General features: G+C 44.4%; 2 protein-coding genes and 1 pseudogene across 2 annotated transcripts; 1 reads left to right on the forward strand and 2 right to left on the reverse strand.

The window, feature by feature from the left end:
* Positions 1–1,047: 1,047 nt before the first annotated feature.
* On the reverse strand, positions 1,048–4,452 carry LOC143879033 (uncharacterized). Its single transcript, XM_077381237.1, has 3 exons — positions 3,904–4,452; positions 1,987–3,540; positions 1,048–1,635 (listed from the first exon to the last, which is right to left on the reverse strand). Exons 1-3 carry the CDS (start codon positions 4,450–4,452, stop codon positions 1,048–1,050), a joined length of 2,691 nt encoding a protein of 896 aa, XP_077237352.1.
* Positions 4,453–9,645: 5,193 nt separating this feature from the next.
* LOC143879034 (ERBB-3 BINDING PROTEIN 1-like) lies at positions 9,646–15,349 on the forward strand (annotated as a pseudogene).
* Positions 15,350–17,263: 1,914 nt separating this feature from the next.
* On the reverse strand, positions 17,264–18,526 carry LOC143879035 (putative disease resistance protein RGA4). Its single transcript, XM_077381238.1, has one exon. It carries the CDS (start codon positions 18,524–18,526, stop codon positions 17,264–17,266), a length of 1,263 nt encoding a protein of 420 aa, XP_077237353.1.
* Between the last annotated feature and the right edge of the window lie 1,587 nt (positions 18,527–20,113).

The following is a 20,113-nucleotide window of genomic DNA, read 5'->3' on the forward strand; positions in this document are numbered from 1 at the left end:
TTGACTGCCTTGGGCAGGTCAAGGATTCCAATCCGGGCGTTGACCTGTCGAGGATGGTTATACCTGATCCACCGACGCTCACTGGCGAGGAGCCGGCCACAGCTGACGCACTCTTGCCCCCGGGGGCAGATCCAGCGCGGGATGGGGGCGATGAGGCGCCCTGAGTCCTTTTCCTCCCCCTTTTTTTGGCGATTGCGTGATTCCTTTTTGTAATGGCCCCTTGGAGGCCCAACTCCCTTTTGTAATGGTCCTCTGAGGCCCCAACATATGAATGGAAAGAGCTTTTGTTTGTTTAACTCTTCAATGCTTGTCCGTCTCTAGTTTATACTGTTTTCTTTTTGTATGATGCGTAACTATCGCTCCAGGTAGGAGTCATGGACTTAGGAGTGGACTCCTGATTCTTTGCTGAGACGAACCATGGCGAAACCAACGTCGAGTACCCTAGTTTTAGTGAACTGGGTTTCGAAGGAGCTTTGGTTTTTGCATCCGGGCTGGTTCCGGACCAGGAGTGGGCTCCCGGTCTTTGCGGAGACGAGCCGTGGCGAGCCAAACGTTGAGTACCCTAGTTTTAGTGAACTGGGTTTCGAAGGAGCTTTGGTTTTTGCATCCGGGCTGGTTCCGGACCAGTAGTGGGCTCCCGGTCTTTGCGGAGACGAGCCGTGGCGAACCAAACGTTGAGTACCCTAGTTTTAGTGAACTGGGTTTCGAAGGAGCTTTGGTTTTTGCATCCGGGCTGGTTCCGGACCAGGAGTGGGCTCCCGGTCTTTGCGGAGACGAGCCGTGGCGAACCAAACGTTGAGTACCCTAGTTTTAGTGAACTGGGTTTCGAAGGAGCTTTGGTTTTTGCATCTGGGCTGGTTCCGGACCAGGAGTGGGCTCCCGGTCTTTGCGGAGACGAGCCGTGGCGAACCAAACGTTGAGTACCCTGGTTTTAGTGAACTGGGTTTAGGACACGAAGGCATTTGCAAAAAGAGAAGGTTCTTTCATTCACATTCAGGAGATATTTACAAAGTTTTTTTTTTTTTTTTTTGTGTGTCGGCTACTTTGCTACTGATGATATTTGCGAAGGTTCTTCGAGTTCCAGGCATGTGGTAATAGTTGTTCCTCGAGTGTTTCCAGTCTATAACTTCCCGGGCGAATCACCTCTTTTACTCGGTAAGGCCCTTCCCAGGTTGGGGAAAGCTTTCCGGCCTTCTTGGGTTGGGAGATAGCAGCTTTCCTTAAGACAAGATCTCTAACTCGAAACTCTCTAGGGCGTATCTTCGAGTCATGGTAGCGAGATACTTTCTGCTTGTAGGCGGCGACTCTTATTCGGGATTCTTCTCTGGCCTCCTCTAATAAGTCAAGATTCGTGCGGAGCCCGTCACCGTTGAGCTGTTCGTTGAAGTTGGAAATTCTAGCGGACGGGGTGCCTACATCGACAGGTATTACCGCCTCTGTTCCGAAGGACAGATTGAATGGGGACTCGCCCGTTGGTGTGCGCGGGGTGGTGCGATAGGCCCATAGGACGTGATACAGCTCATCTGCCCATCGACCAACTTTCTCGTCTAGTCTTTTCTTGATCCCTTGTAGCAGGATTCGGTTTGTGACTTCTGTCTGCCCGTTGGTCTGTGGGTGTGCTACAGAGGTGAACCGCTGCTCAATTTTCAGGTCGGAGCAAAACTTCCGAAAGTTTCGGCAGTCGAACTGTTTGCCGTTGTCTGTTATCAGGACGCGAGGAATCCCGAATCTACAGACTACTGATTTCCAGAAGAAGTTCTGCACATTCTGTTCGGTGATCTGGGCTAGAGGTTCAGCCTCCACCCATTTGGTAAAGTAGTCAATAGCCACCACTACGAAGGTGCGCCTTCCGGAGGCCGGTGGGAAGGGGCCCAAGATATCCATTCCCCAAATAGCGAAGGGTAGCGGGCTGACAATTGGGGCCATAGACACGGCGGGCTGATGAATGGTGGGGGAGAACTTTTGGCATCTCTCGCATCTCTTTACCAGGGTCAGCACGTCTTGTCTCAACGTTGGCCAGTACAGACCTCTAAGGAGGACTTTGATTGCCAGGGCTTTGCCCCCCAAGTGCTCTCCGCAAATACCTTCGTGTGTCTCCTGCAGGGCATACGTGGCGTCGCTGGGCCGGAGACACTTTAAGTATGGGAGAGTATAGGATCTTTTGAACAAGTTCTCGCCATCAAGTGAAAAACGGGCTGCTCTTTGGATCACCTTGCGCGCTTCTCTCTTGGCCTCAGGCAGTTTCCCACTACGCAGGTAGTCGACGATCTCATCCATCCAGCAGGGCTCGTGTTCCACCTGCATTATCTCAGCAGCCTTTCTTTCGATACTGGAGGCCTGTAGGAACTCCATGCATATATTCCCGAGAGTCGTGTATCCGGATGCGGCCAGCTTGGACAGTACATCTGCCTTTGTGTTGTCCGTTCTGGGGATTCTGACAACCTCGAAACTTCTGAACTTGGAGGATAGTTGCCGAACCTGGGAGAGATATTTAATCATCCGTTCGTCGCGGGCTTCGTATATACCTTGGATTTGGTTGGCGACCAACTGGGAGTCACAGTAAGCTTTCAATCTCTGGGCTCCGGTCTGGACTGCAAGATTCATTCCAGCGAGGAGTGCTTCATACTCAGCCTCATTGTTGGAAGCGCGAAAGCCGAACCTCAAGGCGTAGTCTAGTGTGAAACCGTCGGGCCCGGTTAAAACCAGACCGGCTCCGCAACCAGCCTTGTTTGAGGATCCGTCCACGTGCACTTCCCAAAGTGCTTCGGCGATTGAAAGATCATGCTCAACTGGTGGCATGGGGATGGTTCCTGCTCTGGCTTCATCTTCTGCTGGTTCTCCGGCTGTTGTAGTACCTTTCGCTGCTGGGGCCTGGGCGATTTCAGGTTCGGCGATCTGCTGGGGGATGGAGCACTCAGCTACGAAATCTGCCAATACTTGGGCCTTGATCGCGGGCCTGGGCATGTACCGGATGTCAAATTCACTCAATTCCACGGCCCATTTAACCAATCGTCCCGAAGTATCTGGCTTGTGGAGGACTTGTCTAAGCGGCTGGTCAGTTAGGACCTTTATCGTGTGAGCTTGGAAATACGGTCTCAACTTCCTGGCTGCCATTACCAGCGCGTAAGCCAATTTCTCGACCCGCTGGTACCTTATCTCGGCGTCGTGCAAGGCTTTGCTAACGTAGTAGACCGGTTTCTGTTGGCTGCGCTCTTCACGAACTAGGACCGCAGCCAGAGCCAGGGTACTTATAGATAGATACAAGATTAGCTCCTCACAGGGCTCCGGTTTTGTCAACAGCGGTGGAGAGGACAAATACTGCTTCAGCTCCTCGAAGGAGGTTTGGCATTCCTCTGTCCAGGGCGAGGTTTTGAGGCCTTTGACTGCGTTGAAAAAAGGGAGACACCTCTCTGCAGATTTTGAGACGAAGCGCCCCAGCGCGGCTATCATCCCTGTCAGTCGCTGCACTTCTCGGATGGTTTTCGGGGGAGCGAGCTCCACTACGGCCTTGATTTTTTCCGGATTGGCCTCTATCCCTCTCTGGCTGACCATAAACCCCAGAAACTTCCCCGAGCTGACCCCAAAAGTGCACTTGGTGGGATTGAGTTTCATCTTATTGTCTCTCAGGACTTGAAACGTTTCTTCTAGATCGGAGACATGGTCTTGCGAGCTTAGGCTTTTCACCAGCATGTCGTCGACGTATACTTCCATGTTGCGGCCAATCTGATTCCGGAAGAGTTTGTTTACAAGCCTCTGATACGTGGCCCCAGCATTCTTCAGGCCAAAGGGCATGACACGGTAGCAGTAAGTCCCCTGATCCGTTACGAAGGAGGTCTTCGGGATATCTGACTCATACATTCTGATCTGGTTATACCCGGAGAAGGCGTCCATGAAACTGAGCACTTCGTGACCCGCTGTGGCATCGATGAGCTGATCGATTTTTGGGAGCGGGTAGCTGTCCTTTGGACAGGCTTTATTCAAATCCGTGAAGTCGACGCAGGTCCTCCATTTCCCATTGGCCTTTTTCACCAGGACTACGTTTGCCAGCCAGTCCGGGTACTGGATTTCTCGGATGAAGTCAGCTCTTAGGAGTCTCTCCACCTCTTCTCTGATCGCCATCTGCCTTTCGAGAGCGAAGTGTCTCTTCTTCTGCTTCACCGGCCTGCAGGTCGGGTCGACACCTAGTCTGTGCGAACTGACCTCCGGGTCGATGCCGGGCATGTCCGTGGGGGCCCATGCGAAGACATCCGCATTGTCCTGGAGGAACTGGGTGAGGTTGTGCCGGACGTCGTCGTCAAGAGAGGAGCCGATCTGGACTACCTTTTCGTCGTCTTTCTCGCACAGGGGAACGGGGACAAGGTCTTCGGCGGGCTGAGTTCCCTGAGCTTCGTCCCTCAAGTCCAGTAGTTCGATTGGCAACGACTCCGTCGCATTTCTGCCTTTAAGCGCCATTGCATAACATTCCCGAGATTGCGGCTGGTCTCCTCGAACTTCTCCCACGCCACTGGGCGTTATGAACTTCATCTTCTGGTGATAGGCGGACGCGACGGCGCGGATCAGGTTCTGGCCAGGCCGTCCTAAAATAGCGTTATAGACCGAGGTGGCCCTCACTACTAGGAAGTTGACCATGGCGAAGGCCTGGCAGGGCGGTTCTCCGATGAGGACAGGGAGCTCGATTTGTCCCTCAACCTTGACTACTTCTCCTGAAAAGCCGAAAAGATCTGAGTTTGCAGGCTTTAAGCGGTCGTCACCTATCATCATTCTTTCGAAGGCGTGATAGTACAGAATGTCGGCTGAGCTCCCGTTGTCTACCAGGATTTTCCTCAGCTCCCAGTTTGCGACGAGCATAGTCAGGACTAGTGCGTCGTCATGTGGTAATATCAGGCCGTCAAGGTCCGCGTCCGAGAAGGAGATCTCATTCTCTGTCTTCGCTTTCTTGCTGCATGTATGCACGGCATTGACCCGGCGCGCGTATGCTTTCCGAGCAGCGGAGGAGGTGCCTCCAGCCGCCGGGCCGCCCATGATTGTGCCAATGACTCCTCTTGGTTGGGAGCCGTGTGCTTCTGGCGGTGGACTGGGCGGCGATGGAGACTGTCTTCGGACTGGGGGCGGTTGAGACCGCCGAGGGCTTCGGCCCTGGGGACCCTTCTCCTTGGGGTCACTCCCGCGGGTGTCACTCCGGACATATTTTTTCAAGTAGCCTCTGCTGATTAACTGCTCGATCTCCTCCTTCAGCTGTCGGCAATCGTCTGTATCGTGTCCGTGGTCCCTGTGGAACCGGCAGTACTTCGATTTGTCTCTCCTGTTTCCCTTGGAGATCATTGGAGTTGGCCATTTTACGAACTCTTCTCCGCTGATGGCCGCCAGTATATGCCTCCGAGAGGTGTTGAGAGGGGTGAAGTTTTCTTCCTCCTGTGCGGGGATTTGTCCCTTCTGACGACCTTGTCGTCCCTGCGCTGCTTAGCATGGGGCTTGTCTTGGTTCCTGTCATCAGAGGTTCTCCTCCGACTCGAATCCAGAGCTGCCAGTGTCTCTTCTACTGATATGTACTCCTCTGCCCCGGACATTAGGTCTGCCAGGGAGTGAGGATTCCGGCGGGCCACTGCTCGGCGGAAATCATTCGATCTAGCACCCGTGAGAAGCGCGTTCGTAGCGACCGAGGGGTCCAAATCTGGCACTTGGAGCGCCTCCCTGTTGAAGCGGCTGACGAAGGCTTTGAGAGGTTCATTATCCTCCTGCCGTAAGGTCATCAGGGATGCTGCTGTTTTCCTTGGCCTGCGGCTGCTCATGAAGTGACGAACTAGGTCTTCTCCGAAGTCTTCGAAGTTATTGATGGAGTTCGGTCGGATCCTTGAGTACCAATCCCTAGCTGCACCTGTGAGGGTTGTCGGGAATGCTCTACAGAGGAAACCGTCTGACGCACCGTGGAGGAGCATCAATGTCCGGAACGTCTCCAAATGGTCGACGGGGTCAGTGGTCCCATCATACTGCGGGATAGCTGGCATTTTAAACCCCATTGGTGCTGGGGCACTCATCACATCGTCGGTGAACGGCGTTCTGCTCGAGAACGCCCTAGACACAGGCCGGCCTTGATCCTTAGCCAGCTCTTCGATTCTGTGGCCCATCTCTTCTATCCTTTGCATCACCGGGTCGTCTTTATGTTCTGGTGACCTGCTTCTCCCCACGGATTGGCCTGCGGCAGAGCCGGAGTGGCTCTCCGGGCTCCGACGACGGGACCCTGATTTCGCCCGTGGCGCGCGCTCCTCATGAGCTCGGCGCCTTTGCGCAGAGCGGGACCTAGACCTCCTACGGCGGTGCGGCTCTGTCTGCGCATGCCTGGCTATGGGGTGACGGACTTGTCCGGGGGAATGGCGAGTCCGGTCTTCACTACGACGCGACGACCCTCCCCTGTGGATTTCTGGCCTTTCGAGGACAGGTTGTGGAGCTTCCGGAGGAGGTTGGGGAGGCGCCTGGAGCAGCTGCTGATACTGGCCAACGAGAGCGGTCATCTGGTGGAAGAGAGCTTGGACTTGCTCTGGGGTCGGCATGGAGTTAAGATTTACGGAGCGAGGCTGGTTTTGTTCAGCCGTGGCGGAGGCTGCCACTACCAGCGAGGCGAGTCGCTCACTCCGAGTCCTGCCGGGTAGCACGGCTCGGGTGGTCCGTGCGGTTGGCACCCGCGCACTCTTGCGTCCTGCCATTTTGTGAAGTGGTAGGAACAACCTTTAGTTCAGGGGTCCCACGGATGGCGCCAATCTGTTAAGCCCAAAATCGGTTAACGGATATGGCAGTGACGTAAGAGCCGAGCTGGAGGGATGTAGAGTCCAGATGAGCTGTGTGCTGCACAGAAGCAAACGAGGTCAGAATGACCGACCCGGAGTGTACTCCGGACAGGCCCTTCGACACTCAAGTCAGTATGAGCCGGAGTGAAGAGGGTGTTTTTAAGAGTGGTGGGTGAGAATTTTAATACCCTGATTTATGAGCTTTGAAGGCCCTTTTATAGGGAGAAATTGGGGTAGTTGGGGAGTTAATGCTCCCAGACAGGTGTCGACCAGCTACAGGCTCAAGCTCGCCTACTCTGTGTAATTACCAAACTACCCCTGCTGGTGAGGGTCCTGCGGTGGGCCCTCCTCTAGCCACGTGTTGGAAGCTAACAGGCTGCTGCGCTGTCGCACCCCATCACCTCCTATCATCGAACACAATGCATTCGGTCTCTATAGGTGTTTGGGTATGATAGGTGTCTGGATAGAATAAAACTAAGAAAGAAATGGTGAATAGCCAAGGGATCACTAGTGCAAATCTAGTGTTCGCAATAGAACTTTTAGGAATTTAGGAGCAATAAGAATTTCCTAATTCAACAAAACAGAAACATGTATTCCGAAAATCAAATTAAACATCTCTTAAGATTCAATTATAGCTAGAATTTCGTAGGAAATCATAATCATGGAAATTCATTCATCAAATAGTAACTCACCCCATGCAGATTTCATACATGATACATCAAATCTATAATCAAAACAGCTAGCTAATGGAAGTAAAACAAGTCTCAAGTAATGTATTGCCAAAAATAGCTCTATGAAACAAAACAACATATAGCTCAAACAATATCTAAGGGTGTGGAGTGTACGGGAAGGTGAAAATAGTAAGATCTGGGAAAAGTTTGGGTAAGTAAATGTAACAAATAGTAAGATCTGACCTCAGCCAAGAAGATATGAGAAGAGAACAAGAGGAAATATGAGAAAGAGTAGGGTTGTATAAGGCTTATAGCCGTAAGCTGAGATGGGAAAGGTGGGGAAAGAGAAGTGAAACAGAGAAACGAAAGGGGATGAGAGGGTGTCTGTAATAGCAGAAAAATGACAGAAAAGAAGAAAAGAGGACACGGAGAGAGGGGGATACCTTGATGCAAAGGGGAGGGAGGCTCTTCTTGTCAATTTCACAGACTAGAGCTTAAACGGGTTTGACGAGATTTAATAAGAGCGAGGGGTGAAGGTTTAAGTAGCAGGCCATAACTCAAAAACGCTGTGGTCGTACGTTTTTTATTCAGCTGCTCAAACACTCCACAACCTAGAATGCTTTTTAAAAACAGTTTTTTATTCAGCAGCTCTCCCTGGCTACGTTCTTTTCTTCTCTCTTCAAGTCCTATTTGCTTGATCTCAGGCTCCCTGATTAGAGAACAAATGGGGACAAATAAGAAGATCGGGCCTATATAATTAGTTTCTTTTTTATGGCTCTGTTCCAGCATTTCCACCCTGTTTTGTTTGTCCTTCCCTGAAAATGATTTAATTTTAAACAAAAGACATGCACAAGGGTACACATGTGAAAACAGAGAGTTGGCGGATGGTATTGCTGTTGCGGCTTTTTCTTTGTTTTCATCATCGATTGAAAGCAAAGACTTTTCCTTCTTTGGAGCTGACACTGGAAAAAGTAATAGAACAAAAACTTTTTATTCTCTCCCCTTCGCAGCGATAACAGAAAACACTCAACAATTAACTCTAGGGCTAAGCATGGTTAAAAGGTTAACCACCGTGACAAAAATTTGGTGGATTGGTAAGGTTTCATTAAAATTTGAGATGTTGTATGGGAGGCCTCACTCCTTTGCTTGCTCCTTCCTCCAAACCCAATATAACTTTAGCATGAAAATACATTGTTGGTTTAAAGTTTTTGGTAGGTAAAATATGTTGCTAGTAGAGATCACCTTACTAATTTTTTTTTTTTTTTTTAAGTTTTGTGATTCTTAGATCTGTACTAGTTCTTCAATCTTTCGTACGGGTTGCTAATCTCGTGCTGTAGCAAGTGGAGCCTCAAATAGCCCTAAAAACGCCCAAGTTTTTCTTTTGTGTTTTGTTCAAGTAATAAAATGTCGAACTTTGTCAGCTGCAAACTATCTTAAAATGTATGTTCTTTAAAGCAGTGTTTTAAACACGTGGATGCGGCGCGGAATGCCGTTGAAGAAAATCCTAGTCAACTCAGCACAATGCGGTTAAGTAATCGGTTGACGCGGCTGGGTACTCAGTTGACTCGGTCATAATTCGTGACTCAAAGGAGTTTTTATTGACTTTGTAGGGCAAAACACGGATGCAGCATAAGAAATCGACGTGCACACAAGGGAGTTTTGAAACTATACTTTAAAGTTCGAATCCTTGAGCTCCCTAGATGGTGAGATTAGTTTTATGTTCCTAATGTCAATTCAGGGTACCTGCTCCCACTGATGTTCACTCTGGGTTTGTGCGGATGAACTAACAGTCTTATCTTACTTCGCGGCCATAGAAAGGATAAATTCATATGGTGCATTTAAGAAATCTTTTGCCATTGCTCGTATAGGCGTTTTGCTACTATTGCAAGAGAAATTATGCTTAATTTCAGCATGAAGTACGCTAGGCAACTATATAATGTTCACCCTATACCATTCAAAAAAGAATGTTCACCCTATACTGTAGGCTACTCTATTGATGGACGACTAGTCTGTTTCTCAGCAACCAACATTTACGCATTGAGTTGCTTGTCCCCACCATGACATATCTTTGAGATTCTCAAAATGATGTTTTCATAAAATGATACTTCCTCAGCATTTAAATAAAATGGGTTTATTGGCACTTTCTTTATATTTCCACTTTCTTAAGAATTTCCAGTCAAGAAATTCTTAAAATGGTTTTTGTCACTGTGCTTGTAATGAAGGATTACATCTTAGTGGATTTGAGTGTAAGTAGATTACTCAAGTTAACCATCTTGTAATTTACATCTGTTTCTTTCTTTTTGATGCAATGATGGCTGAAAATGACCATGGGTGACTGTTCCCTGTCCTATAAGCTTCAACTCTTTTTTTTTTTGAACCTTTATAAGCTTCAACTCTTGATCATAAATGGATCAACATTTCTTCATTTACCAGGTTTCCCTGAATTCTTATCTCTTGCTCTATTGACCTTTCACATATTGCAATTAATTTAAAAGTACCTTATGTCACAGTAAGATATAAAGGTTAGTTTTTATTAAGGTTGCAACATGGGTCGGGGTTTACCTGACCCGCATTGACCCGACCCATAAATATCCTAGGTCGGGTTTAGAAATCATGGGTCTTGGGTTGGGTTAAGCTTTTGGAGTAACAGGTAGTTTCACATGGTATCAGAGCAAATGCCTGGGTTCAAATCTCCTTGATAGCAAAATCCACATGCAATGGCCAAACCCAAAAGTGAGGCCACATGTGCCACATGTAGGCCAACCCAAAGATAGAGTTCACATACCAGTTACTCCAAAAGCTTAAGCTGTTGGAGAAGGCATTATTTATTCTTTTATACTTTAACACTCCCCCTCACGTCTGATTCAATATCATCTTAGACATTAAGCTAACTATCATAAAATGGTGTACGACCAAAGGCAGTATTCCGTATTTACCTGGGGACCTCCTCCGGAATTGGCTTGCAGTATTTGCAGAAAAAAGGTTCGTTACTGGGTTATCTCCCACTTGGAATCCCCCACCGGAGGGCTCGTTTAAATTCAACTTCGATGGGAGCTCAAGGGGCAATCCGGGCAGGGCGGGTATTGGTGGTGTGATTCGAGACCATAATGATGTTACTCGCAAGACCTTCTCTGGGCCTATTGGTGCCTATGATGTGAATGAGGCGGAGGTGTCAGCCCTCCCTTTTGGGCCACAGCAATATGTTGATCATGGGTTTGGGCCACTCATTGTTGAAGGGGACTCCTCCGATACTGTGGATTGGGCTATGACGAAGAGCTGTGGTCCATGGCGGCTTGCATCTAAGATTGACGAGGTCAGGGATTTAGTCTACACAATCCATCCGGTGCTGACTCATAGGCGGAGAACTACTAATGACCTTCGCTTCTCCTGGGGACGCCCTGTCCCTCTGTATTGCTCTTGATTTTGCAATATAATTCGTTACCTCTTCAAAAAAAAAAAAAAAAACCGACCCAATCTCGAGTCAGGTTGGGTTTAAAGAATACAAACGCAAAAAACGACCGGAGCCTTGGAACATAAATTTTTTTTCCCAGTTCTTCGTTGAAACATAAAAGATAAAGCCCTAATACTCCTCTCTTATTACACAACTCACCTGGCGTTCGACGCCCCTCAATTTCATCCTTTAATCTCCTTCATTCATCTAAATCCCACAAAGTGAAAACCGTTAGGGGCCTGTTTGGATGCCTCATATTCTGTATTTGGATTTGGAATTGAGTTTTGAATACAGAATGAATAGATCTGCCAGCTCATGTTGGGAAGACAGAGAGGAAAGGGGGTACTTCCTATTGCAGGGAAGAGGTTGAGGAGCAAAGAGGGTGAAGGAAACTGCCAGATCTGTGAATTTCCAATTACTTATTTCCACAGTATATTTGGAAATTTGATTTTTTTTCACTCTTAGTAACTAATTTGGAAATTCAAGGATTTGATCGGGACCCAAATCACAACACAAAAAGCAATGCAAATGTGAGAAATCCAAATCAAAATCTTCTCAGCATCCAAACGGGCCCTAGTTGTATCAAATATTAGGGGCGTCACTGGATCCAGACTGTCCGATGGATCGTCCGAATCTGAACATTAATGAACGGGATCTAAACATATGAATAGGATCCATGGGCATATTTCGGATCATCAAATCTGGGATCCAAAATTTTTTGGATTGTGTATGGGCACACCACAGATGCCCATTGGACAGTCACGATCCGAAATGGTTTACAAAAATACCCTCCAAATTTTGTTAATGCTAACCGTTCTATGAAGGGTATTTTGGTCAAAACCTCTCTTATCACTTAATGAATCAGATGGGAATGCGATTTCACTCATTTCAGTCATTTATTTCATACTTTCACGAAGGAAAAGAGAGAGGGGTTTTGTTCTTTATGCATCATATTCTTTGATAATAGTTATACATTATATTTGTGTATGTAATTTTGATTAGTTTTATTGTTTGCAAGCATTATTACACACATAGATTAAACATAGATAAATTTTTAATTTAGTTGAAGAAAATGGATAGAGACACTAATAGTGGACTGCCATTCTATCTCCTTTTAAAAAAATTAATTGTTTACTTAGCTTAGAGGGACATAACAGGACACTCCGATAGACGGTACGAATTAAAATGGATCGTGATCATGACGTGGAAGGTAGGATCTGAAGAACAATCCGACTCCGACCCGACCGATAAGGAATTTGAATGGATCGTGACTGTGACATGGGTGGATCCGACCCGAAGTGGATCCGTTGAGACCCCTATCAAATATCTCTTCACAAGAGAAGCATTTCCAAATCCGAAGCTGTTATTTGAATCTTTGCTTACGCTATTGCTTAATGGCACATCATTCATGTTAGGTATTTTCAAGGTAAAATGAGTGTTGGTGAAAAAACCGACTCAACCTAACCAGACAGGAGAAACTATTCCAGGTAGGGTCAGTTTTATGAATCTTTGGTTTTCCCATAAAAAAACTCGACCCGGTGTAGTTTCTCTGGTAGGGTAGGGTCTTTGGAAACCCGACCCCCTCTACCCGATTTCCCATAATTTTTTTTACGACAGAGACTTCTCTATAGTTGTTTTACTCTTTTAAATGTTTTGTGCTTGTATTTCTTCTTCATTATGGAAGGTATTAAGTTGCTATTTGTGAAAGCTTTTTTTTAATCGTATCAAGAAAGCTATTATTGCCTACGGATTGGCACTTGAGCACAAAGTAATAGTAGTAGAGTTAGTCTACAATCTTAGCCAACGAGCTCAGCATTATGTGTGTCACTTTGTTTAGAACTAGTTCTATGCATTTTTGTCTTTGCTTGAGACTAGATAAACTGTAGACATGGGAAGAAATCTGTGTAGTTCGAGGATTACATTTTTGGTTAATTTGCTAGTGAAAGATTTTGATTGATTTGTTTAAAAAATTGAAGGTCAGGGCTTCACTTGTTTATTTATTGAAGACCGGTGTTAAATTTTCTGATTGAAGTTTGTTTACATGAGAGATGAATGTTGGGACTTCTTATATATTACTTCAAAAATTGAAGTCCAGGGCTTTGCCTGTCCATATTTAGTTAAGTTCCAAATGAAAGTTACTTTCGACCGATGCCCCATTCTTGCTGTAGACCTAAGTTCAATGTTACTGGTAGCCCTTTTGGTGGTGTTCTTGAATGCTTCTCACATTGAAGTCATTTATTGCCTTAAACTATGTTTAAAAAAGTGAAGAACCCATTGTTTTCGTCACAGAACGGTCCAAAGAATGAGTGCTGAAAAATCAACGATGATTGCATAAAATGATGAGTGCATAGAAAAATAGATCTCTGTCGTAAAACTTTAAAAAAGACGTATCCTAGCAATATGTGCTTTGGATTGTTAAGTGCCAAGTTACTTTAATAAATTACATTTCTCATTCCTTTCTTAGCATCTCTTAGATATATCCATTTGATTTGTCGTAGAAACATAACTCAAATATTTATGTTGGAAACACCACTTCATTTCATAACTTACTCTTTTGTACTTGTTTGTGTCTTGGCTGGTGTTTTATCTTGATTTGATTCCAGAGTCTGTGGCTCTGAGCATCTGTTAGATATCTATTCTAATTTCAAAAAAAGAATACATCATACTCTCTTCCTGTGTTATTTTTTTTTAAGTTTTATAATTAGTTACATTTACTCACAAACCCTATATGTATGTGCCAGAATAAAGATGTAACAGAAGCTATTCAAAAAGTTGCTGCTGCCTACGATTAAAAATTTGTTGAAGGTGTCCACAGCCATCAGCTTAAACAGTTTGTTATGGATGGGAACAGGTCATATTGAGCGTAACCAACCCCGAGACCAAAGTTGATGATGCAGAATTCGAGGAGAATGAAGTCTATGCCATTGATATAGTTACCAGCACAGGCGAAGGCAAGGTGAGGACAAATTCCTTAACCGATATTTCCTCAATTGAAAGTGTCAAATTCCATGTTGGAGTCTATTGCTGTGGAATTTCAACTGCTACATGCTTTAAAATGCAGCCTAAACTGTCGGATGAGAGGCAGACAACCATCTATAAAAGAGCCGTCGACAAAAATTATCACTTGAAAATGAAGTCATCAAGGTTCATCTTCAGTGAAATAAGTCAGAAATTTCCGATTATGCCATTTACCGCAAGGTTTGTCAGCTCGTTACCATTTTTATTTGAGTAAATATTTAAGTGTTTTAATAATTCTTGAAAATTTCTCGACAATAATAATCTTGTGTGTTTTTTAACAGGGCGCTGGAAGAGAAGCGTGCCCAGCTGAGACTAGTTGAATGTATGAATCACGTTCTCTTGCAACCATATCCAGTTCTGCATGAAAAGCCCGGTAAGTGTTCAGTTCACTTCGAGTCCGATGCTTTATTTGTTTATTGGTCTGTTAAACAATGTTTTTTATGCTCCGTTAAATGAAAATTGTATTTTAGGCCCTGTTTGGATTGCAAGAAAAACATTTCTGATGGAATTTTTTTCTTCTTTTCATGATTTATAGGGAAATGATGTGATTATAGTTAATTTAGAGGGATGTTATCATAAATTGAAGGTTCCTCAAAAAAAAATTGAATAGGTTTGGTTCAAGTTATCGTTTTTTATTAGGAGTTCAACGCGAGTCTCTTGACCTCTTCGATTTTCTGCCTCCGTGAGGATCTCATTCTGTATTTTCTCCCTTCTCCAAACTAATAAACTTCTTTATCATTCAAAGAAAAAGTTATCGTTTTTTTTACATGTAAAAAAGGTGACAAAATTTACCATTAAAAAAAAGTGACAAAATTTTGAAATATTTTTCATTTTCAAAAATTTCCTAAAAATTCCTGCAATCCAAAGAGGATTGTAGCTTTTCCGTGTTATATGCGTGAATGTCTGGAAATTTATGTGTATCATCAGTTGAATATGTCTACAAAGTGGCATCTAGTATGTGCTGGCGTTGTAAACCACGTGGAGTGACATTTAGCCATTTGAATTTTGTTTTGGAAGTGGGCGGGTTTTAATTAAGTTGATAGTCTGGTGATTACAGGAGACCTTGTTGCTCATATAAAGTTCACAGTTTTGTTAATGCGGAACGGATCAGACAGGATCACATCCCATGCTTTGCAGGAGTTGCAGCCTACAAAGGCGATCGATGATGACCCTGAAATCAAGGCTTGGTTAGCTCTGGGCACAAAGACGAAGAAGAAAGGCGGGGGAAAGAAGAAAAAAGGTGTGCACCCTCTACTTTCTGTTTGCCTGCCATAAAAACTTTCATTGTATTTACTGGTAAGATTCTCCTGTAGATCTCCTCGGTGCATTTGACCCCCATTGCAGGTAAGAAAGGCGATGTGAGAGATGAGTCCGCTGAAGCTGAACCCATGAACAGTGCAGCATCAAATGGCACTGTTCAAGAATGAGATTATCCCAATTATGGTTTGGGTTTAGGGATGGGGGGGCTTTACATTAAAACTGAGATTTTGCCCAGAGTCTGATGCAGGTTTTCCCTGTTTTTATATGTTAATTTTCATTCTGTGATGATGGGTTCCCCAGAGGAGAATGCAGCTTTTATATTTTGAACGGGAATACAATTGCAGCTATAGATTTGAGGCGAAGTTGGAATTGATAAACAACTAAATAATAATAATAAAACATGGGCATATTTAAAGGTGATTACTTCACTCCTTTCAGATTGTTTGCTTGGTTCTTTTTTTTTTAATCAGGAGACTGAATAGTGGTTTAGGATATTCCATCAAGATCAAGCAGAAGGCAGTATGTAAACTACTGGTTCATCTAGATTAATTATGTCAATTGCTATATAGTGCGAGGTCAGTGTTTGAAGGAACCATGACCCTAGTTTTTCATCCATAGATATTCATGTGGTGCATTCTGCTGCATTAATTAACATGCTTCCTAGTTCCTACTGGGTGGGTTTTAGTGGGTGACACAAACAATCTCCTCAATGGCATCTCAACCTCAGTTCGAGCCGCATGATCTGCATCATTATTAGCTGAACAGAGGATATGTGCAAAGGACATCGCATTCCCCTCCACCATATCCACAATCTCCTCCATTGCATCAAAAAATATCCAATGAAACCCTGACTCTAAATTCACTCAATATATGAAGTGAGCAAGTGCCCATACACTACTAGGGAATTAAGGAGGGAGGAATCCATAACCCAACTCCTTCTCAAGAGAGCTAGGACATCTACATCTTTAGAATCCGTCATACCTATCAGAACCGAACAGGCCCATCTGATAATGCTCTCATCATTATGAATAAGTCCACCACTACCAGCAAAGCTCGGTCACCACAGAAGATAAAATCATTTGCTAGATACTACGCTCCCTTTGTTGTTTCCCTTGTAGACACTTCTATTTCTCTCCTTCCAAACCAGCCATGAGGACCCAAGCCTCCACCATATCATCTATATCAATTGAAATGTCCGTGGAAGTTTTGGTAACCAATGAGCAATGGGAAATATAGACCATGAGTTCACAGCTCATGGAAGGTTCAGGTTCATATAATAATATTTACATGATTTAATGCCACAATTCCATTTGATTGTTATCAAGTTTTCACAATACAAATGAAACTCTATTTCATTGATACATGCTTTGGCCACCTAAACATCTCTTAGGAATGAATGCACCCACTATCACCCTGATAATATCTAGAAAAGGAAGTAATAGCTTAGCCCCAAAACAGAGTTTCTTCACCACATTCTCGAGCTAAATCGATAATCTTTGGAATAACACCATAAAACATGAATCATACAAGACAAACATACATGCTCAAATTGGAAGATAATAGAAATGAAAAATAGACTGTTAATTTTATTATTTTATGGATATTTTGTTGTGAAAAACCTCAAATAGCAATTTGTGATTTCAATGGCAAAGCAAAATGAAAGAACAAACACAAGCAATCACACAAAGACACAAAGATTTATATAGTTCGGCAAAGCCTACTCCACGGCAGAGTCGAAAGAAAGACCCACTAGAAGATTAAGAGATTACAAGGGAAGATCAGTGTCTCGCACCAAAATAGCCCAAGAAACCCTAGCATACCCTTTTCCACTTCTTTTTAGCTCTAAAACCCTCTTTGAAAGACAAGACTCGAAAATAGCCCTAAAAACCCCCTTTTATAATGCAGGCCCAAACTTGCTTTTAACGGCCTTTATAAACGGGCCTTATCCGGGTCGCACACAATATTTTGGACCCAACCGGGTTTAATTCAAGACACCCAACTCAACAGATTTTAATAATACCAATGTAATGGTGTAGAATATTTAAATAGAGAGTGAGATCGTACCTATGCCTGGATGACGATTAACGGATGACAATGTGGGGGACGTGTTGTATCTTGGGCCAATCTTGGCCGCCTTCTCTACATTGTTCCTCCAGTTTATGACAATATAAAATCTCCAACTTTTCAAGTGTGGTGGGGAGGCCATAATCATTATTCTCATCATCAGGAAACAGGGAATAGAGTTGATCGCAGTTTGAGATTCTCAATTCTTTGAGACAGGTGAGATTTTCCAGTTGAGTGGGCATGAACTTGAGATTAGAACAGAAAGAGATTTCTAGTGTTTTGAGTGTGATGGGAAGCCCCCCTCTCCATTTGGCCCCTTCTCCAATTGCCAAGGACTCTAGGTTGCGACAGCTATAGATCTCCAAATGTTGGAGAGAGGGTAGATCTTGCAACCAGTCTTCCGTGGACCAACACTTCAAATCATCACACTGGCTTATTTGTAACCTCTGAAGAGTGGTTAGGGGTTTCAGCAACCCATGTGGTAGTGATCTTAGGCTTTCAAATCCTCTAATAGTCAATACGGAAAGAGAGGTGAGGTTAGGCACTGACGAGCATAATAGCTTCTCACCACAGCACTCTAGTTCTAATTGAAAAAGAGATGGGAGCATCGGGAGGACCCTCAATTTTTCACATTCACTTATACGCAGCATTGTGAGGGCAGGAAGAAGGTTGGCTTTGGGAAATGCCTCGAGCTTGGGGCAATTCTTTAAGGTAAGCTCACGAAGATAGGGAAGATGGCTATCAGGAGGCAAGAGGCGTTCGCATTTTCTACAATACTCAAAGGCAATGCTTGTTAAATTAAAGAGATGCCCTATCCAACTTGGGAAGCTGACACCACCATACAAATTTATGAGTAATTTTTTGAGGTTTGCAGGGGGTTGGAGGCCTTCCAAGACCGTCTCGTCATTAACCATTCCATCTTCTGAATTATCATATCGATTCCATTCCATCACTAACTCATCAAGGTATTTTTTATCTTTCAAATTGGCTTCTTTTGCCTCCTCTATGTTTTGCACATTCTTGAGACCCGAAATGCGAATTCCTCCTTTGATGTTCCTCATGTTCTTCAACTCTCCAATCTGACATCCACTGTCTTTGCACACTTTGAATGCCGGCAATGTTTGGAGAGAAGTTAATTTTCCAATTCCTGGAAAACAAATCGAATGCATCAACTGCCAACCACTCGGGCTCGAATCTACATCAATATGTCGTAGATTAACTAGATTCGTGATACCTTTGGGTAACCCATTAAGATTAAAGCAAAATTTCAAATATAGCATTTGGAGATTACAAAGACTGGTTATTGATTCAGGTAGCCTATCTATCTTCGTGCCAGAGAGGTCAAGGTAGCGTAGATATTTTAAATGGCCAATCGAATCGGGTAAGCCTTAAGATCCTGGCATTGTTTCAGACTTAGGGCTTGCAAATTACACAGACTACTTACTGATTCAGGAGCCCATCTATCTTCGTGAAAGAGAGGTCAAGGTAGCGTAGATGTTTCAAATGGCCAATCGAATCTGGCAACTTGTAGATTTTTGACCAACTCAAATCCAATATACACAAGCATCTCAACCCCATGACTGCATCATTAAGAATCAGCTTGTCAATGGAAGCTAGATCTATCAATAGTAAAGTGCGCAATCTCTTAAATTTGTTCAAGGCCTCCAAAGACATTGAACCTTCTTTGTCGCCAATCCTTGAAAAATGACGCGCCATTTCAGGGATGGTTCGTGACGTACCATCTTCCATTCTAAAATATTCATCACCTGAGATAGATTCTGCTAGATCATGCATGAGATCATTCATCACGTAAAATGAAGTCCCAGACGATTGAGTATAATATTGAAAGAAAGACTAGCAATAAATCATCAAATATCTCCCCACCTATATCTTTGGGTTGAATGAAGCCCGCAGCCATCCATTGCCGGACCAGCACATCCTTCTGAAGCCAACAATCTTTAGGAAATATGGCACAATAGGCAAAACACTGCTTTTGATTAGTTGGTAGGTGGTGATAGCTCAATCTCAAAGCTGGCAAAATTTTATTTTCATCATCCTTCCATATTTCGCTTGTCAAAATTCTTTCCCACTCGCTCACATTCCTTTTAGAAGACAAAATCCCCCCCAATATCTTTACTGCCAAAGGCAGGCGTTTGCATTTCTTCATGATTCGCCTACCAATTTCCTCCAATTTGGCATGGGCATTTGAAATTCCTGCACGCCGAGTAAACAATTCCCAACAATCATTATTTGATAAACCCTTTAACTGTTGCAAAGGAATTGCGCCCATCATTCTTGCAACCCCTTCATCTCGTGTAGTTACAATAATTTTACTTCCTTTTGCTCCAACTCCAAAAGGAGCTCGTAGACTGTCCCAGCTATGAATTTGATTTTCACCCCACACGTCATCGAGAACAATTAAAAATTTCTGACCGTTGAGTTTCTCTTCGAGGTGATGTTGCGCGGCATCCAGGTATGAGAGATCACACTTGCTTCCACTTGCAGATTCAACAAGTGCCTTTGTTATTCTCAATACATTAAAATCTTCAGACACACAAGCCCAGGCTCTAGCCCAAAATGCGTCTTTACCCTCTCATTGTTGTAGACGAATTGAGCAAGAGTAGTCTTCCCAAGCCCACCCATGCCAACTATTGGAAGAACAGACAATTCATCATCATCTGATCCCAACAATTGTATTATTTTCTCTTTCTCGACTTGTCTACCAATAACATCAGATTCATTTACCAAAGAGCTAGTTTCTCTTTGGAGAGGCCTCCCTCCATCTCTCTTTTCCAGATTGAGGTATCGTCCTTCATTTGCTATCACATCAAACCTCTCTCTAATCTCCCTTATCTTACGTGCTATGC

This window comes from Tasmannia lanceolata, unplaced genomic scaffold, assembly GCF_043159265.1.
Source record: "Tasmannia lanceolata isolate RefF3 unplaced genomic scaffold, GAP_Taslan_0.1 ptg000006l, whole genome shotgun sequence".
In the NCBI taxonomy this organism is placed as follows: domain Eukaryota; kingdom Viridiplantae; phylum Streptophyta; class Magnoliopsida; order Canellales; family Winteraceae; genus Tasmannia; species Tasmannia lanceolata.

Excerpts from the sequence above, each read along its gene's own strand:
- LOC143879033 (XM_077381237.1), bottom strand. The coding sequence starts at position 4,452 with ATGGCGCTTAAAGGCAGAAATGCGACGGAGTCGTTGCCAATCGAACTA. Across the intron at positions 3,541-3,903 it reads ATGCCACAGCGGGTCACGAA|AGAGGGATAGAGGCCAATCC; the intron begins GTGCTCAGTTTC and ends ATGGTCAGCCAG. Across the intron at positions 1,636-1,986 it reads GACAAGACGTGCTGACCCTG|CGGTTCACCTCTGTAGCACA; the intron begins GTAAAGAGATGC and ends AAAATTGAGCAG.
- LOC143879035 (XM_077381238.1), bottom strand. The coding sequence starts at position 18,526 with ATGCTATATTTGAAATTTTGCTTTAATCTTAATGGGTTACCCAAAGGT.